This window comes from Aplysia californica, unplaced genomic scaffold, assembly GCF_000002075.1.
Source record: "Aplysia californica isolate F4 #8 unplaced genomic scaffold, AplCal3.0 scaffold00038, whole genome shotgun sequence".
NCBI classification, from domain to species: domain Eukaryota; kingdom Metazoa; phylum Mollusca; class Gastropoda; order Aplysiida; family Aplysiidae; genus Aplysia; species Aplysia californica.
Genome location: NW_004797308.1, coordinates 2,106,049 through 2,121,082, shown reverse-complemented (window position 1 = coordinate 2,121,082; position 15,034 = coordinate 2,106,049). Strand labels below are relative to the sequence as shown.

The following is a 15,034-nucleotide window of genomic DNA, read 5'->3' as shown; positions in this document are numbered from 1 at the left end:
ACACACACACACACACACACACACCCACCCCCACACACTCCGGCGACGACGTGATGTGTGTCCTGACAGCGCAAAGAGAGACAGGAGCAGCATGCCTACAAGCTGGAGCAGGATCTGGCACTGTGTGAGTCTCTCTGTCTGTTCATGTCTTTGTGCATTTGTTTGTTCTCCTTGTGTGAGTCTCTCAGTGTGTCCTCTTGTTTGCTTGTTTGTTCTCACTCCCTGTGTCACACACACTTGCTTTTTGGTGATTTTATTTCCCCTTTTTTCGCTTTATTAAATTCAATTAAGCTGTTTTTATCACGTTCGTTTTAGTAATGATTGCGGTTTGCTCAACAGATTTGTACCTTCTAATGTCATGTCAGTTTGTTTCTCGCTGCACTGTGGTGTCTTTGCCATATTTGTTGCTTTGCCCTCTCTCTCTCTCTCTCTCTCTCTCTCTCTCTCTCTCTCTCTCTCTCTCTCTGTGCACCGTCTGTGATCAGATCTTGCGCACACCCATGTGTTCATGGACGTTTGTTACTTCTAACGAACGAGCATGCGTCTGAACAATTCCTGCCCTCACTGAACGCATGAAAGGATTTGGAGAGAGCAAACTGGCCCCAATGACCTTATTGTATTATCTCCTTGGCTGGCATCTTCATTATCATCGCCTCATTTCTGATAGCCTGTCTCACTCTTGTTGGTTGGGGGGGGGGGGGTGTGGGGTTGTTCGTGTTCATATCTACTTTGATTTAAAGATGTAAAGACAGAGTTGAGCTTTAAAATGTTAACTTGTGTAAAGACATTTTGGTTCTAAAAGGACGGCGTAGATCTTTTGAACGTGCACAGTTGAAAGTAAACACAGTCTTGTTCACGAAGATAGTTTAGTCGTCTATTACGTCTCTGTCTCGACATATTCCACTCTACATGCCTGGCACTGTTAGTTTGGGGCTTTTGATTGAGCAGATGGCGAGTCATTGAATTAGAACGTTTTGGTTTGTTGATTTTTTTAATTTATTAAAAAAAAAGAATGTAAAATACGACTGATCAAATAACTCTGTCTTGTGTTGCTCATTCTGTGCTTCCTAAAATGTCAAAATGTGTCATGGGCGTCTGTGGTGGAGCGGTCAGACACGGAGCCACCGCACACTGAAGAACCGAGTTTGATTTTAGTTTGGGATGAGTTGTTATCGAGTATCTGGGTCCTTTTGCTGGGACGTTGTATCCCTCTCAGCTCAGTCTTGGTTGAAGCCCACCCCCTGAATGACCCAAATTGTATCTATGAGGGCATAATAATTTTTCTTAAAGTTAAAATCTGTCAAAATTGAAAGTCAAGTTACAAAACAACCCCTGAAGCAACTCCAGACTGTCGTGTTGATTTTTGTCTTGGTTCTCCTCCTGGACAGGCTGACCTTGTTTTGTTGTGCTCGACTATAACATACATGGATTGTGTTGAGAAAATGAGAGGGGGTCCACCGGCGATACATACTATTTTTAAAAAAAGTAATGCAGATGTTTTTATCCATAGCCTTGTGGGGAGTTATTATTATTTTTCGTGTATCTCCGTTTTAAAAAAAAAAGTTTGTTGGTTCTTGTTGTTGTTGTTTTTGTTCGTTTGTTGGTTTGGTTGTTTTGTTTTTCCATTGTTTTTTTTTTATCAAGTATCTCCGTCCTTCTGTTTAGGCGGTGTATCTCTTCTCAGTCCGGGTTAGTCTTGATGGGTAGGGTCCAAACAGCGCCCCCCCCCCCCCCACGTGGTCTCAGTTGTGTCGATGAGGGCGTGAAACATCTACAGTTACAATAGATTACATATATATATATAGGATGAGAGGAAGTCAAAGGTGGATGTAGGTTAAAAAGTTACAGACAGTGGATGATGTCTTTGTTCTCGCCAGAGTAACACTGAGGCAGCGAGTGAGTCTTTGTTGTCTGTAGAATCACCGGACAAGTGTGATGACACGACCCTGCTGTAGTAAGTGAAGTAGATTTTTTCTCTATTTCGTAGAGTGGTTCTGCACTGTTGTGAGCCTGGGTTCGAATCTTGATGAGACGACCCTGTTTAGTAAGATAGGAATATTTTCTATGTCATAGGGTGGTTTTGCTCTGTTGTTGTAAGCCTTGGTTCGAATCTTAGTTATTTAAAAAAAAGTTTTAGTAAGAGTTTTTTGGGGTGTTTTTTTTTGTACGTGTTTTACGGCGTTCACAACTGCATAAGGTCATATGAGCGCGCGGAACACATTACACATTTTCAGTTGGTTGGAAATTTTGAATTTTGCCCTGGTGGCGGCCGAAGCCTACTCTTATCGATTTTAAACCACCAATGGATCTTTACCGTGCGCAACTTGCACACGGGACCTCCGAGATTTTTCACCATTGTCCGAGAAGGCTAGGTGTAGATCTTTCCTGCCAGAAGATCAGGGGTATGGCTGAAAGACAGCAGTAAGAAGGAGCCATGGAGTAGCAGTAGAAAGGCTGCAGAAAGAGTCAGGGGCCTAGAGGAGGGGGCAAAGGAGGTGAGGGGTGGGGGCAGAAAGTGGAGACGAAGGCAGATGACAGAACATTGCTAGAGAGCAAGAAAGGAGGTGAAAGGAGACAATTTTAAAGAACTTTTTTCGGTCACTACCCGGATTCGAACCCGGGACCTTTGAATGAGAAGCGATCACCTTAACCTCTAGGCCACGAGAGCCCCCTTAGTAAGAGTTTGACGGCACTTGCAACACAATAAAAGGTCATGTAAGTGCCAAAGATTAGAGGTGTTACAAGAGAGTAACATACACAAAATGCAGGAGGGGGGGGGGGGGAGGAATCAGGGTCATTGATGTTTGATAGGAAAGAAGGAGCAAACTACACAAGAGCACCAGCCAACTGTCCGGGGTTCCAATTTTTATCACAGAGATGAAAGTTGAACTACCGAGGACTGTGTTTTTCTTTTTTCATTGATATTATTTTAATCAAGATGGTTTCACGCCCTCATCGACACAGTTTATATATTGAGGAGGCGGGCTTCGATCCTGCCCACCAAGGTCAATCCGTTCCGGGAAGGATAGAACACATCAGCAGAAAGACCGCTCTACTCGGTAAAAATGCTCCCCACACTGGAATCGAACTCAGGTTCCCTTCATGTGAGAGTGAATCGCCTAATCACCACACCATACACGATGGTGAGGAGGGTGAATGCGTTTATTGGGCAGGTAGTGCGGTGTAAGATTGGAGTTAAAAGGAGATGTTGTAAACAGTTTGTGAACTGAGAAATAATATTAAGCGACAGCTTTAACACAGTTCTGGAGGGCGTCACTTGTATGTTTTCCCCATTCTGTTGTCTCTGTCTATTGATCTTCCTTTTTTTTTTGTAACCTTCACGAAATGGCCCTTATTGTGTCAGTGTGTTTTTCTCTCCAACATGTCTTTTCTCTCCAACTCAAAACTGAAAGAAAGGTCTCATGAGGGTGACTTCATGTTTATGAAAATGCAGTGATTTTCCTTTTACTATTATATTTTGCATTTGATTATGTCCTGGGTGTATAATGTTGGGTTGTTGTTTTTTAACATTATCATTTCACCACATTTCTCTGCATGCCTATATTTATCTTATTATTCTGGATCCATTAACAGTTCATATCACACTGTTATTTTAAAGATCTTGTATCGTATGTATTTGAGGGGGGGGGGGAAGAAAGAGAGAGAGAGAGAGAGAGAGAGAGAGAGAGAGAGAGAGAGAGAGAGAGAGAGAGAGAGAATTATGTGTAGTCAGTTTTTAAAACACCAACAAATTATTGTTAGTAAATTCAAAATAGTGTACCAGATCCTGCTTTTATGCATTCCCGTGCTTTATTTTCCTTGCATAGTGCACATCTTAAATGCCCTGTGTGTTGAAATCTGCTGCCATCTTGCATTGCTTTCTTATTTATTCATGGTTGTGGCTTTTATTACTGAGATGTACGTGAAGAAATAATGTTACTTTCAAGTCTGCTAATTTTTTTTTACTTTTCAGCGCTTTTGAAATAAATTGAAAATGTTGTCAGAAGAATAAATTCAGAAAAATCTGGATAAGTAAGTAATCGGGTACATGCAATAACATGTGTACCTAGTCCTTTATTTGACAACGTGAAGTCCTTCACACAAGAATAATACTTTGATGTCATTTTTATAACAACAGTAACACAACATCTTTAAGTACGATAATTGAGTGACAAATCCTTTTTCTTAACAACTATAATAATTTGACATTCTTTTTATACCAAAAGTAACTTAATGTCTCTAAGTACGATAATAGAGTGACAAATTCTTTTTCTTAACAACAATAATAATTTGACATTCTTTTTCTACCAAAAATAACATAATGTGTCTAAGTTCGATAAAAGTGTGCCTTTTATTTACGAAGTGGTTACAGTGTCATGTTGTCATGCATGACAATCAGAGAGTTTGTTTCAAATGTGGTCCTTGATAAACAGACAGTTTTTAGTGGGACTGCATGAAGGTCATGCGTCCTTCTTGCCTGTGTATTTTAACTGTCTGTCTTTTTCGTGTACATGTATAATGTTTGTTTTTCTAGTTTCTGGTCTGTCTGTCTTGTTTTGTGTCCATGCACAATGTCCATTCATCTTGTTTCATGTTCATGTATGTCATCCAGCTTCCTCTCCATGTATAATGTCTATCTTGTATCCTGTCTGTGTAAAATATCTGTTATGCTTTCCTTTTGTGTGTTACGCCTGTCTGTTTTTTTGCTCTTTACCCAGCTCTACCATTGAAGTTACCATTTTGTACGCCAATGTGCGTCTTCTTTATTATGCGGGTGGTTGGAGGGTGCGACTGGTAGGTCCTACCTCTTTACTTTTCCTCTCTTTTGTTTCTGTCTGTCTGTCTGTCTTTTTTTCCCAGCTCTAAATGACCTTTATTGTGTGGATGTGCTTCTCTTTACTCAAACAAACAGGCGTCTCTTTATTTTGAATTGAGCACTACTCTGTACCTTTCCAATCATTGACCCTAACAGGTTTCTATTAAGAAGTGCACTTGCTCTGTTTTATGCTGTCACTGACTGTATTGTTGTCTGTTTCTTGCATTCACAGAGAGGCGGAGTTTATTCAGTGGACGTTCCCATGCAGGAGAGGAGGGGCGGGCCTGGCTATGGACAGGGACATGTCAATCAAGGTTACCAACACTCAGGACATCCTCAGCAGAAAGGACAACATTTTGATCGCATCTCCCAACCTCGACGCTATTGAGAAGGGGAGATTCCATCAATACATCTACACAATGATTCCTCTTTTCTGCATTGTATGTCTGTAAAGCATATATTTTTTTACCCAAATTTTGCCAAGAACGCATTGAGATTCATGTTTTAACATTATTTTTTAAATCATGTCGAGATTTTGTGTTTTAGAGCTCTAGATTTCGTTTCAGTTCCTATAAATCCATTTCTTGATCTCAAGTAGGGAAAAATTCATTGTTCCATAAATGTTTTCTTTTTACTGGACAGAAAATGGGTGAGGGTAAAACACTGTTAGCTTGGGAAGATTTGCTGATGTTTTTTTTGGTCATATTCTCTCTGTTGAGAGTAGAGTTCTATTCTTGGCTGTAGAGTTGTTTTCATTACTATACTTTTTGTCCCTTTCTGATGAAATTGCTTTTTATTTCTTCCTCACCAAGTCACGAAAGAGGCTAAGATAAGTCGGGAATATTTTGTACGTATTGTAGAAGAAATGTTTTCTGTGATTCCTTTCCTGTCTCAGACAGGGGTGGTACATCTTCCCTTGTCTTGACCTTCACATTCCAACCTGCAGATTTTTATAGTTCCTTTGAGAGTCCTGAGAATAATGCATCCATCAAACATTTCCGTACTTTTGTGATACACTTACCCATACATTTTTGTATAGAGAGCATTTTTGTCAGTTTGATTACTTTTTGCTGGCTCATCTGCTTTGCATTTCATGTTACTGGCTCGTCTACTTTGGAGGGTGATAAGGACTTAATTTGTTCTCGCCATCCAGTTGGAGATACAATGACTGGTCTCTTTCGTCTTTACCAGAGGCCCTTAATTTGTGCTCTGGAGGAGGAAGCCAGTTGTTGAAAGGAATCCCAAATTTTACTGATGGTCACAACCAAATTTATTAAGTCTGTCTGTGGTAAAAATTCGAAATGGAAGATTAAAGATTAATGTGTGTCACGATCTGGTGGAATCAGGCGTTTGTCAATTTTTAGGCATATGGAGTTATTGGTATAATCTTAAAGCTTGTTCTTTTGTCTTGCTTTCGGGGAGAAAAAAATATACCAATCTATCTTGAATAGGAGTTGAGATATTTGCAATTACAAGGGGTGGGCACAGCCTAGTTTCTGAGGCAAAATTAGCGAGAAAATGATTGTCAAAATTTGGTGATTTACTATTTACAATGACTCAGAGTCTTTGAAAACTGAAAATTTATATTTTTTGTGCCATTAATCAATGTTTTTCAGTAAACTGCATACAAAAATGTGCTTTTAAATGGATATAAAAGGTGTCGAGCCAAAAAGCAAAATTTTGACAAACGTTGCGAAACCAGCGGAAATATGCCGGTTTCTTTGATTTAATTATTTTGACGACCACCTGATTTCACCACGATGCCTCACATATGAACTCACAATCCCGTGTGCTATGATTGACCACATTGCTGTGTATACAGGGTCAATGTGTTGTGATGTAAGGAGAAATTTTGTTGAAAAATAAGTTTAGGTAATTTGTTATAGACTGTTTGCAACCCAAAAAGGGTTTAAGAATTTTTTATTATTTTTTTTAAAAGATAGGGCTGCCTTTCTTTCAAAATAATATCTGTTATCTCAGAAAAGAATTAGTGTACTTGAATGTATGTAAAGCTAAGACTTTTTTTACACACATTAACCCTTTTCTGTTTGCGTTCTTTGCTAAAAGTGGCCGCCCAGTCGCTCAACTACCAGTGTACGTAGCAATTTCCTAAAGAACCAGGCTGACTTCTGATACTGGTTCTGACGGGTTTTTTTGCTAAATTGAAAAGAAGAAATTATAGCCAATTGTCTGTAATTTATCTTTATCATCAAAGTGAAGCTTACCATTGAGGGAATCCCGTTGGAGAGAGAGTGTCGCCTGGCTTTTTTTGGACGGGTTGGACTGGAGCACTTTTTTCTGGCTTGTTGCAGCCAGGCTAAACAAGAAAGGGTTAAAGAAGCAAGAACTACTTACCGATGTGATATGTTCCCTCTGCTCAAATATTGGCAGCAGATCTCACCTAGCTGCTGGAATGAAGTTGTATTTCTCATATGCATACATTTTGGGGAATGTATTGAGTTGAAGATGAACATTTTTTAAATCTGCTCTTGAAGGGCCATATGAGAAATGCATTCTATAAATAATGAAAGACATAGAAGAAGCTGATGATTCGGTTCTTGATCTGTATGCTGGAAAAAAGAAAAACTGAAACGGAGCAATATAGAATAATTGTTATTAGCACATTTTGCAACAAAATATTTTAATGCAGCAAAGATTAAAGATCACGCTAGGGATCTGAAGGGAAAAAAATGGAATTTCAAATATTGGAGATAACCAATTATAACACAAAGCCCTTTATTATGATTTTTTCCTGTAGCTTTTTGTAATAACATATGTATTCTGAAGGTGACAAGAGCAACGTCTGTGAAAATCAATTACTCCTTTTAAAAAAATTTGAAATAAGTGTGTTTGCAAGATAATAATCTTTGCTGCAAATGTGTGTTTAACATCCAGCACCTGTGAATATATGAATCAGTGCGGCATTGTTCTATATATGTATGCTGATTGACCCACCGCTGTGAGAGAGGAGAAATCAAGTCAGGGTTAATCATTCACAAGTTCAAATTTACTTGTACTTTTTTACTAATTTAGTTCTCTTTCTGTGATTATGGGGCCTGAATTTTTCTGTATCTGCTTTGCTTATAAAAGAAAAGTAAATATGTTTTGACATAATATAATATATACACAGTTATAGATTACCGTGCCTAAATTAAATTTTCCATTTTTTAATGTGTAACCTCTTCCCCTGAGCATTGTATTAATTATTATACTGTCACCCGCAACATAAAGCACTAGGCTGCAATGACTTCGTTCGTCAATATGCTGTGTGTTAACTGTTTGAGAAGGACCTAGCGCACTTGTACATATGATCGGCAGTTGACCAAAGGCATTGTTTGCTGCACATTTCAAACTATCTTATGCTCGTAAGAAACATGAATTTGCTTATTTCATAGTATGCAGGTTGGTGCCTGCCTTTTAAAGTTTCAGGTAATAAGAAAAGAATTTAAAACTAAGTATGAAGAAGGAAGCCATGCCTCTGTTTTTTCCAAGTGCCCTAAAACTGTGCGTCCTCATTGAATTAATCAACTGTGTCTGGTGGTTACTCAGGTATAGGCTGTGGCTTCTCACCTTGACACCAGGTGCAAGACTTTTTGCCTAGCCAAAATGCTGACGTAAAGACCAAAATATACGCTGGAGACGTGTTACATACATTTTGTTGTTGACTCTTACATTACTTTTTAAAGAATCATATATGTCAATTTTTGTTATGATACAAATCATTGTTTGTATGTGAAGATGTTTTATTGCCTGTCGGTAAAAGTATGTGTAATGATTAGTGAAAATTATTTTTTATTTTTTGTTTATGTGCTGCTACACTTATTATAAAGTCCTGAGCAATGTCAGTCTTGTCTGGAAAATGCTTTTTTCCCCCCTTCATTCAATGAACAATAATGGGCAAAGTTGAAGCCCACCTCCTAAATGATCTAATGTGTCAATAGGGGTGAAGAAATACCTACATTATCAGTGTGGGTGGTGCAAAATCTTGCAGCAATCTGTGGGGAAGCTCAGGTGCAGAGGTTCTGTGAAGCTGAGAGAGCCAGGATTGGAAGGGTTAAAGACTGATTGTTTTTCCTCCATGCTGGTTTGATTGTGCAATAAGACTTGTACTGGTACTTTTGAAAATTGGGGATGTAAATAATTGTTGCTCAATAACCTTATTCCATCTTGATTTATTAAATTATTTAGAACTTTTTCTGTTAGGTATGCAAAGTTTGAGGATATTTAGGGAGCCATTTGTTCCCAAATGTGAGTAGTTTTCCCCCAATGTGATTTGGTGAGTTTTTTCAACCTGCTATGATAAGGGCATCAGTCAGACATGCATCAAAGAGTTAGCCAAAATTCAAAATGGTATTTATCACTAGAATGACCATCCTACCACATCATAAATCTAATGTTCAAGTAGTTAAGAAAGAATGGATATGCCCTTTTTCAGGAGAAGACAGGAATTTAAGAAATTGTTATTACAGTTTTCCCTCAAAACTATGTTAAATAACATAACCATTTATGATGGCCCATGTTGTGAATGTTTTGGCGAAGGGCTACTCTTTACTCTTGCTGGCAAGAGAAATCAAGTGAATATAATATGTTTGTGCGCGCGCGCGCGTGTGTGTGTGTATATGTGTATATGTGTGAGCGTGTGTGCGTACATACTTGTGTGCATGACTGAATGTGTGCATGTGTGAATGCGATGATGAACGAGTGTGTGTGTGTGTATGTGTATGGGTGTGTGTAGTCATTTAAAAAAAACATGTTCATTCTCTGTCATAATTCCCATGGTTTAAGACTAACATTACTGCATAATCTCACGCCTTCATCTGAAGAACACAATGGAAAAATAATCATAGTAATATTTTGAGGCTTACAGAAAATTGAATTTTCAGTTCAAAACTCACTCTGCTTTGGGTCATTTTCCTGTTGTTCTGTTTTTTTTAAATGGGGTCTTTAATTCTAGATTGAACCAGTTGTTCGTTTTGCCCAGTTTTTAGAGTAATCTATGAAAGCAGTAGACGTGCTAATGACAGTAATTCAAGAATTTTGAGTTTCTTACTTCGGTCTTTTTTTCATTGTGGTCTTTGCTTTGTCCATAAAATAAAACTTTGACTGACTTTTGTGATGTTCAAGATTGTCACTGTTTGATCTGTTGTTATTATTGATTATTGTTTATGATACTGGTTATTACAGTCCTGCCCACAAAATATGATGATAGCCCTGTTGTTGACATTTAAGATTGTTTGCTTCTTCAAGTGCCTTGAAGCATCGAAACTGTGGTGTGTCATTTTTCATGAATTTATTCAAATTTGCTTTTCAAAAGCTGGCTTTATCATATGACTTTGCAGTATCTATCCCCCTCTTTCTGAATATGTCTGTAACATCTATGGTTGTGGCTATAGTGATTAGCGCGCGTGTGTAAACGTCTCTGTGTGTGTGTCAACAACTTTGTAATTTTGATGGTATGGTATTTGAAATCACTACTGATGCTGTGAACCCCCCCCCCCCTTTTAAAAAACGAAATAAAACCAAAAAACATAACAGAATCTTGTCTTTTAAGGCCATATATTTCAAACCCTTTTAATTTTTTGTGGACAAATAAGGAGAAATAAGTGGAGAGTTGGTTACTTTGATAAGTCAGAGCACAGCAAGATGGGAGAATTCTGAAACTCTCAGCCATACTTTAAAAACGCAGTAGAGGGTTGATGGAAATCATTTATTTCACAATAAATCTCATACCAACACGTTTATCTGTGGCGTGTACATTTTTCTTCTAGGAGAATGATACGATGTAGTGTTGCTTTAGTCCTTTCTGAATTTAGGTGCTTCGTTAGTCAGTTGGTAGCATGCCGGACCATGGAGCAGATGGCCCTGGTTCGAATCCCAGACTGGGCTTTCTTGAACTTGGGTTGTTTTTGTGGAGTTGTCAAGGTTCTCAACCCATTTGGCTTGGTCCTGTCAGAGGACGGAGGACAGATGTTAAAATTTGGAAGTTTCGGCTCTTAGATAACCTAATAGAGTTGGTAAAGATGTTAAACCCCTAGACCTGCTTTACTCCCTAATATTTTGAAAGGTATTAGCAGCTTAACATAACAGCTACATTTTATTATTAGGGGCTATCGGAAGATATAGGAGGTGAGATTTACATATAAAACATGCCTCAATGGGAGAAGATAAGAAAAAAAATGTATCAACAGAAATGGATTCAAATCAAGGTTTAATTTTCTAAATGAAGGAGCCCTCCAACATAGTAGATACTGTGCTCATTTGAAGTTATGTTGCTGCTGAAGTGGTAAAACTCTTACCAAACATCAGAACCCCCCCCCCTCCCCCCCTCAGGCAGAAGGCAGAAATTTCAGCAAATTGGCCAAGAATGTTGAGACCCTCAAAGTCCTTGACCTCTTTTTTTATTTAGAGGGGCTCTGTTGGGTTCTGCTGGGGAAAAAAAGATTCATTTCCATACTCCCTAAATTCCTGCCTTCCGATATTGTCCTTCTGGACAAAGATTTGCACGCCCTCAGTGGCTGCATCCCAAAGGGTGTTCAGGATGTCAGTGGGTGTAAGTGGGCTGTGTTCTTCACCAGATGTGAATATGAGAATAAATTTGACAGCTTAAGATGGGGAAGAAATAGTTACGCACATCTATTCCAGTTTTTAGTTTGCTACAATCTATTTATGTGAGTTGAGTCATTTTTTTACTCAAGATTGTTCATTGCTGTTATGTTGCTTTTCTGAAGTGTCAGATACGCTATATGCCATGCTTGGTTTTGGTTTTTGGGGCGTATTCTCAATGTGACTGTGCTGAAGTAGAACTATTGGGCATATTGCATGATGTTGCCTCATTTGAAATGAAAGTCTTGCTGAAAACTGATGATTGCGATATGCCCAAACACAGGAACAATTTTGAAAAGTCTGATTGTATGAATCACAATCATGTAGGCTTTTCAAGAAAAAACTGAGTCAAAGCAGTTTATATGAAAACTCATTATTTACAGCAAGTTTTGAGAAACCAAATGAAACCTCCTGCACTAGCGATCTAGAGAGAAAAAAAGTGAGTTTGAATTCTGAAGATAACCACTTTTGTCATTAAACCCTTGATGTAACTCTCTTGGAGTTTTGGTGTAATGTCATGTTGCAGAAGCCTTTTTAACACTTTGAATGGTCGCATCCAATGTCCCCTCTGAAACCCAAAGTCAGAGACTCCAGCCTTAAGTTAAGCTAACATTGTGATTGATATACTTCAAGTATATGTATTTGTGTCAATTTTCTGTTATAACCAGGTACAGTATAAATGCTTGGTTTGTCGCTGATTCTTAATTTTGTACTTTTTGCTACTTACTACTCTGTGCTGGGAATATATGCTGGTGATGTTGCCGTCGTTTTTCACTCTGAATCTGCTGTTTATTCCTCTGTACAAGGTCTGCTACTGGAGTGTTTCTCCGCCTGCCTTACTTCACTTACATTGTTACTAGAATTTTGTGTTCACCAATATCACTCTCTGTTTTTGTGCCTGTCAGTGTGGGTCAGGAAGCCTCAAACATCTCAGGGCGAAAAGCATGTAATATTGCAATGTAATTTCTTGCTGGCTGAAGAAAGTGATTTCTTATCAGGAAAATTATAAACAATTAAAAAGAGCTATGATAAATTTTATTATCTAGATTCCTAAACATGTGTGGCTTCATTACTGAAACGAAAATGCAAGATTTTTCTTTTTTATGTCTGTCTATTGAGACTAGCTGTTGCACTTCGTTATATAGTTTAGAAAGAGGGAGACTGGAGCTGTACAGTAATATTTAGTTTCTTGGGCTGTCTGTGTAGAGTTTGACAAAGCCAGCTGCAAAGTGATTTACGTGTACACATGCAGTTTCCTGTTAGTGTTAGCACTAAAGCAACCCAAAGTGGTGGGATTTTGGCAATTGCCAAAACCCAGTGTGTGTGTGTGTGTGTGTGTGTGTGTGTGTGTGTGTGTGTGTGTGTGTGTGTGTGTGTTGCTAATGTTGTACATGTATCTCCTTTTCTTGTTGGTTGCTTGAGCAAAGAGAAGTTGATTGATGCCTTTCCAGTAATTAAATATGATAGAGTAAAACGAACTTAATGAGAAATTTGATTTTTTCGACTTGTTCCGAGTTTTAAAGTTCTGTCAGACCTACTGGGGAGCTTGTTAATGATTTATTTGTCTTTGACACTTTTCTTAATTAAATTTCTAAAAGTTCAACTCCCTGAGAGTAGTGGCATTATTATTGTTTATTTATTTGGGATAAATCTTTATCTCTGGTTTTTCTTTATTAAACTGAAAGTCTGAATGTGAATGGCAAGTTTCCAATTGGAATGCAAAAAAAAAATGGCCCAGATGATTGTTGCTGTAATAATTACGTTGTCATTGACATGGATAATACAGATTAATTAAGGCTGTTGCTCTGAATATGTCTGGAAGACAACTGTGGAGAATTCGTGAAGCTCAATTGTACATTAGTATGATCCAGAAGTGTTAAGGCTCTTGTGTAATCAAGGCCCATGTTCATGTATAGCACGTTTATGCGATGATATGTTGTGTTCTATCATTCCATTGGTGACCTATTCAAACTTTTCATTGTGAACATATTATTACATGTACAAGTTTCATAATAAAACGGCCCGAGAGCATATTTGTGTTGACATGAGTTATTTTATTTGTTGTTTTCTTGATATGGGAACTTTTGTTTTTTACTACAGGTATTTGAAGTGTAAGTGTAATGATTAGGCTCTTCGCTGTTCCATGTGGAAGATCATATCAGTTTGATTCCCTTGCAAGGGAGTTTTACTTAACACATATCTCCATACATCCCATTCAGCTTGAGTTGACCACTCTCTATGATAGGGTTGAAGTAGTTCGCCTTGTGAATTAATCATCAAAATCGTGTCAATGTGGATGTCCGTAAGGTTGTGGGTTTGAATTCCATCAGGAGCCCCTCGTGTCCATGGGAAAGGCTCTTTACACAAATTTTCCACACTCCACCCAGGTGGGAATGAGTACTGCGTGAAACACAGCAAAAGATTTTATCAGCTTGATAATGTTTTAGGGCTTCATTGGCTACTTGCACTGAATGCTTTGCAGAAGCCAAGAATATTTCCAAGTCATGTTTGATGGTAATAATAGTTGTAAAGGGCATAGAGCATACATATATTATATATATGTGCTATGTGTAAATGCAATTATTTTCATAATTATTATCATAATTATAATCAAATGGGTTATTGTACTGAGATACAGAGATGTGGTCTATGTTTTGTATGTTTCCACTCGAAAGCCACACCCTCAGGTCCAAGCTTCTAATAAAGGATTTTTTTTAACCCTATGAAGTTATTTTTATGTCTCAATACAATGCAGATTTTTCCAGAAGTGTATCTAAATTGAAAAGTAGAATTTAAATTCCTGGGCCCCATATTGCTCTCATCATAGTCAAATTTCTGACAAAATTATAGCCTGGAAGAAGATCAACGGGTCATGAGGGTCAAGGACTTTTCAATAACATGCTACAACTGACCCACTGAGGCTTTTTTTAGGCAAAGGCTCAATCCCAGTTCTGTTCTTTGTAGATAGGTACAATGACTGTTGATATGGGCAGATTCAACTTTTAGACAAACTTTAAAGTAAGCAAAACTTCACCGTAGACTTGCATTTGCACACATCTCTCTAAATTGATTATTAATATTAATAATAATATTAACGCCCCCATTAACACAATTTACGTCATTTAGAAGGTGGGCTGCTGCAATCCTGCCTGTCAGAGCCAACCCATACAGTGAAGAAAACACTTGAGGGAGCAGACACTTCCTCGCCTGGCAACTGAACTCACCTCTTCTGCTAAGTAAAGTGCAGAGCCTATCCATTTCATCACCGAGAACCAGGGTGACTAAGACAAGAAACCAGGAAAAAGTTTTACCCTCCACTGAGGTGGAATAACTCATTAAAAATTTATCTACATCCCAGTAAATGTTTGTTTAATCATTAATCTATATTTTCTCCTTTAGAAAAAATAATAATAGGTACTACAAAACACAAGTGAACATATCTTTAAACAAAGGCAATACACTCAGCTTCAGAAGGCACAATGAATTTAATTCGCCAAAGCAAGCGTCAAATTCTCAATATAGTCACAATACATGAACAATACAGGTTTCTGCGTTCTCAAACAGTAGACGTAAAATGACAAAAGGTGAAAAATCCCCCTCCCCTTCAAGGATTTA

General features: G+C 38.1%; 1 protein-coding gene across 1 annotated transcript in view; it reads left to right on the top strand.

The window, feature by feature from the left end:
• Positions 1 to 13,462, top strand: part of LOC101859462 (disintegrin and metalloproteinase domain-containing protein 10) — a gene marked incomplete in the record, with an annotated part of 102,667 nt that extends 89,205 nt beyond the window's left edge. The window contains 1 exon segment of the mRNA XM_005091970.3: positions 5,049 to 13,462. Within this exon segment, the coding sequence (XP_005092027.2) occupies positions 5,049 to 5,204 (156 nt within the window).
• Positions 13,463 to 15,034: the final 1,572 nt, after the last annotated feature.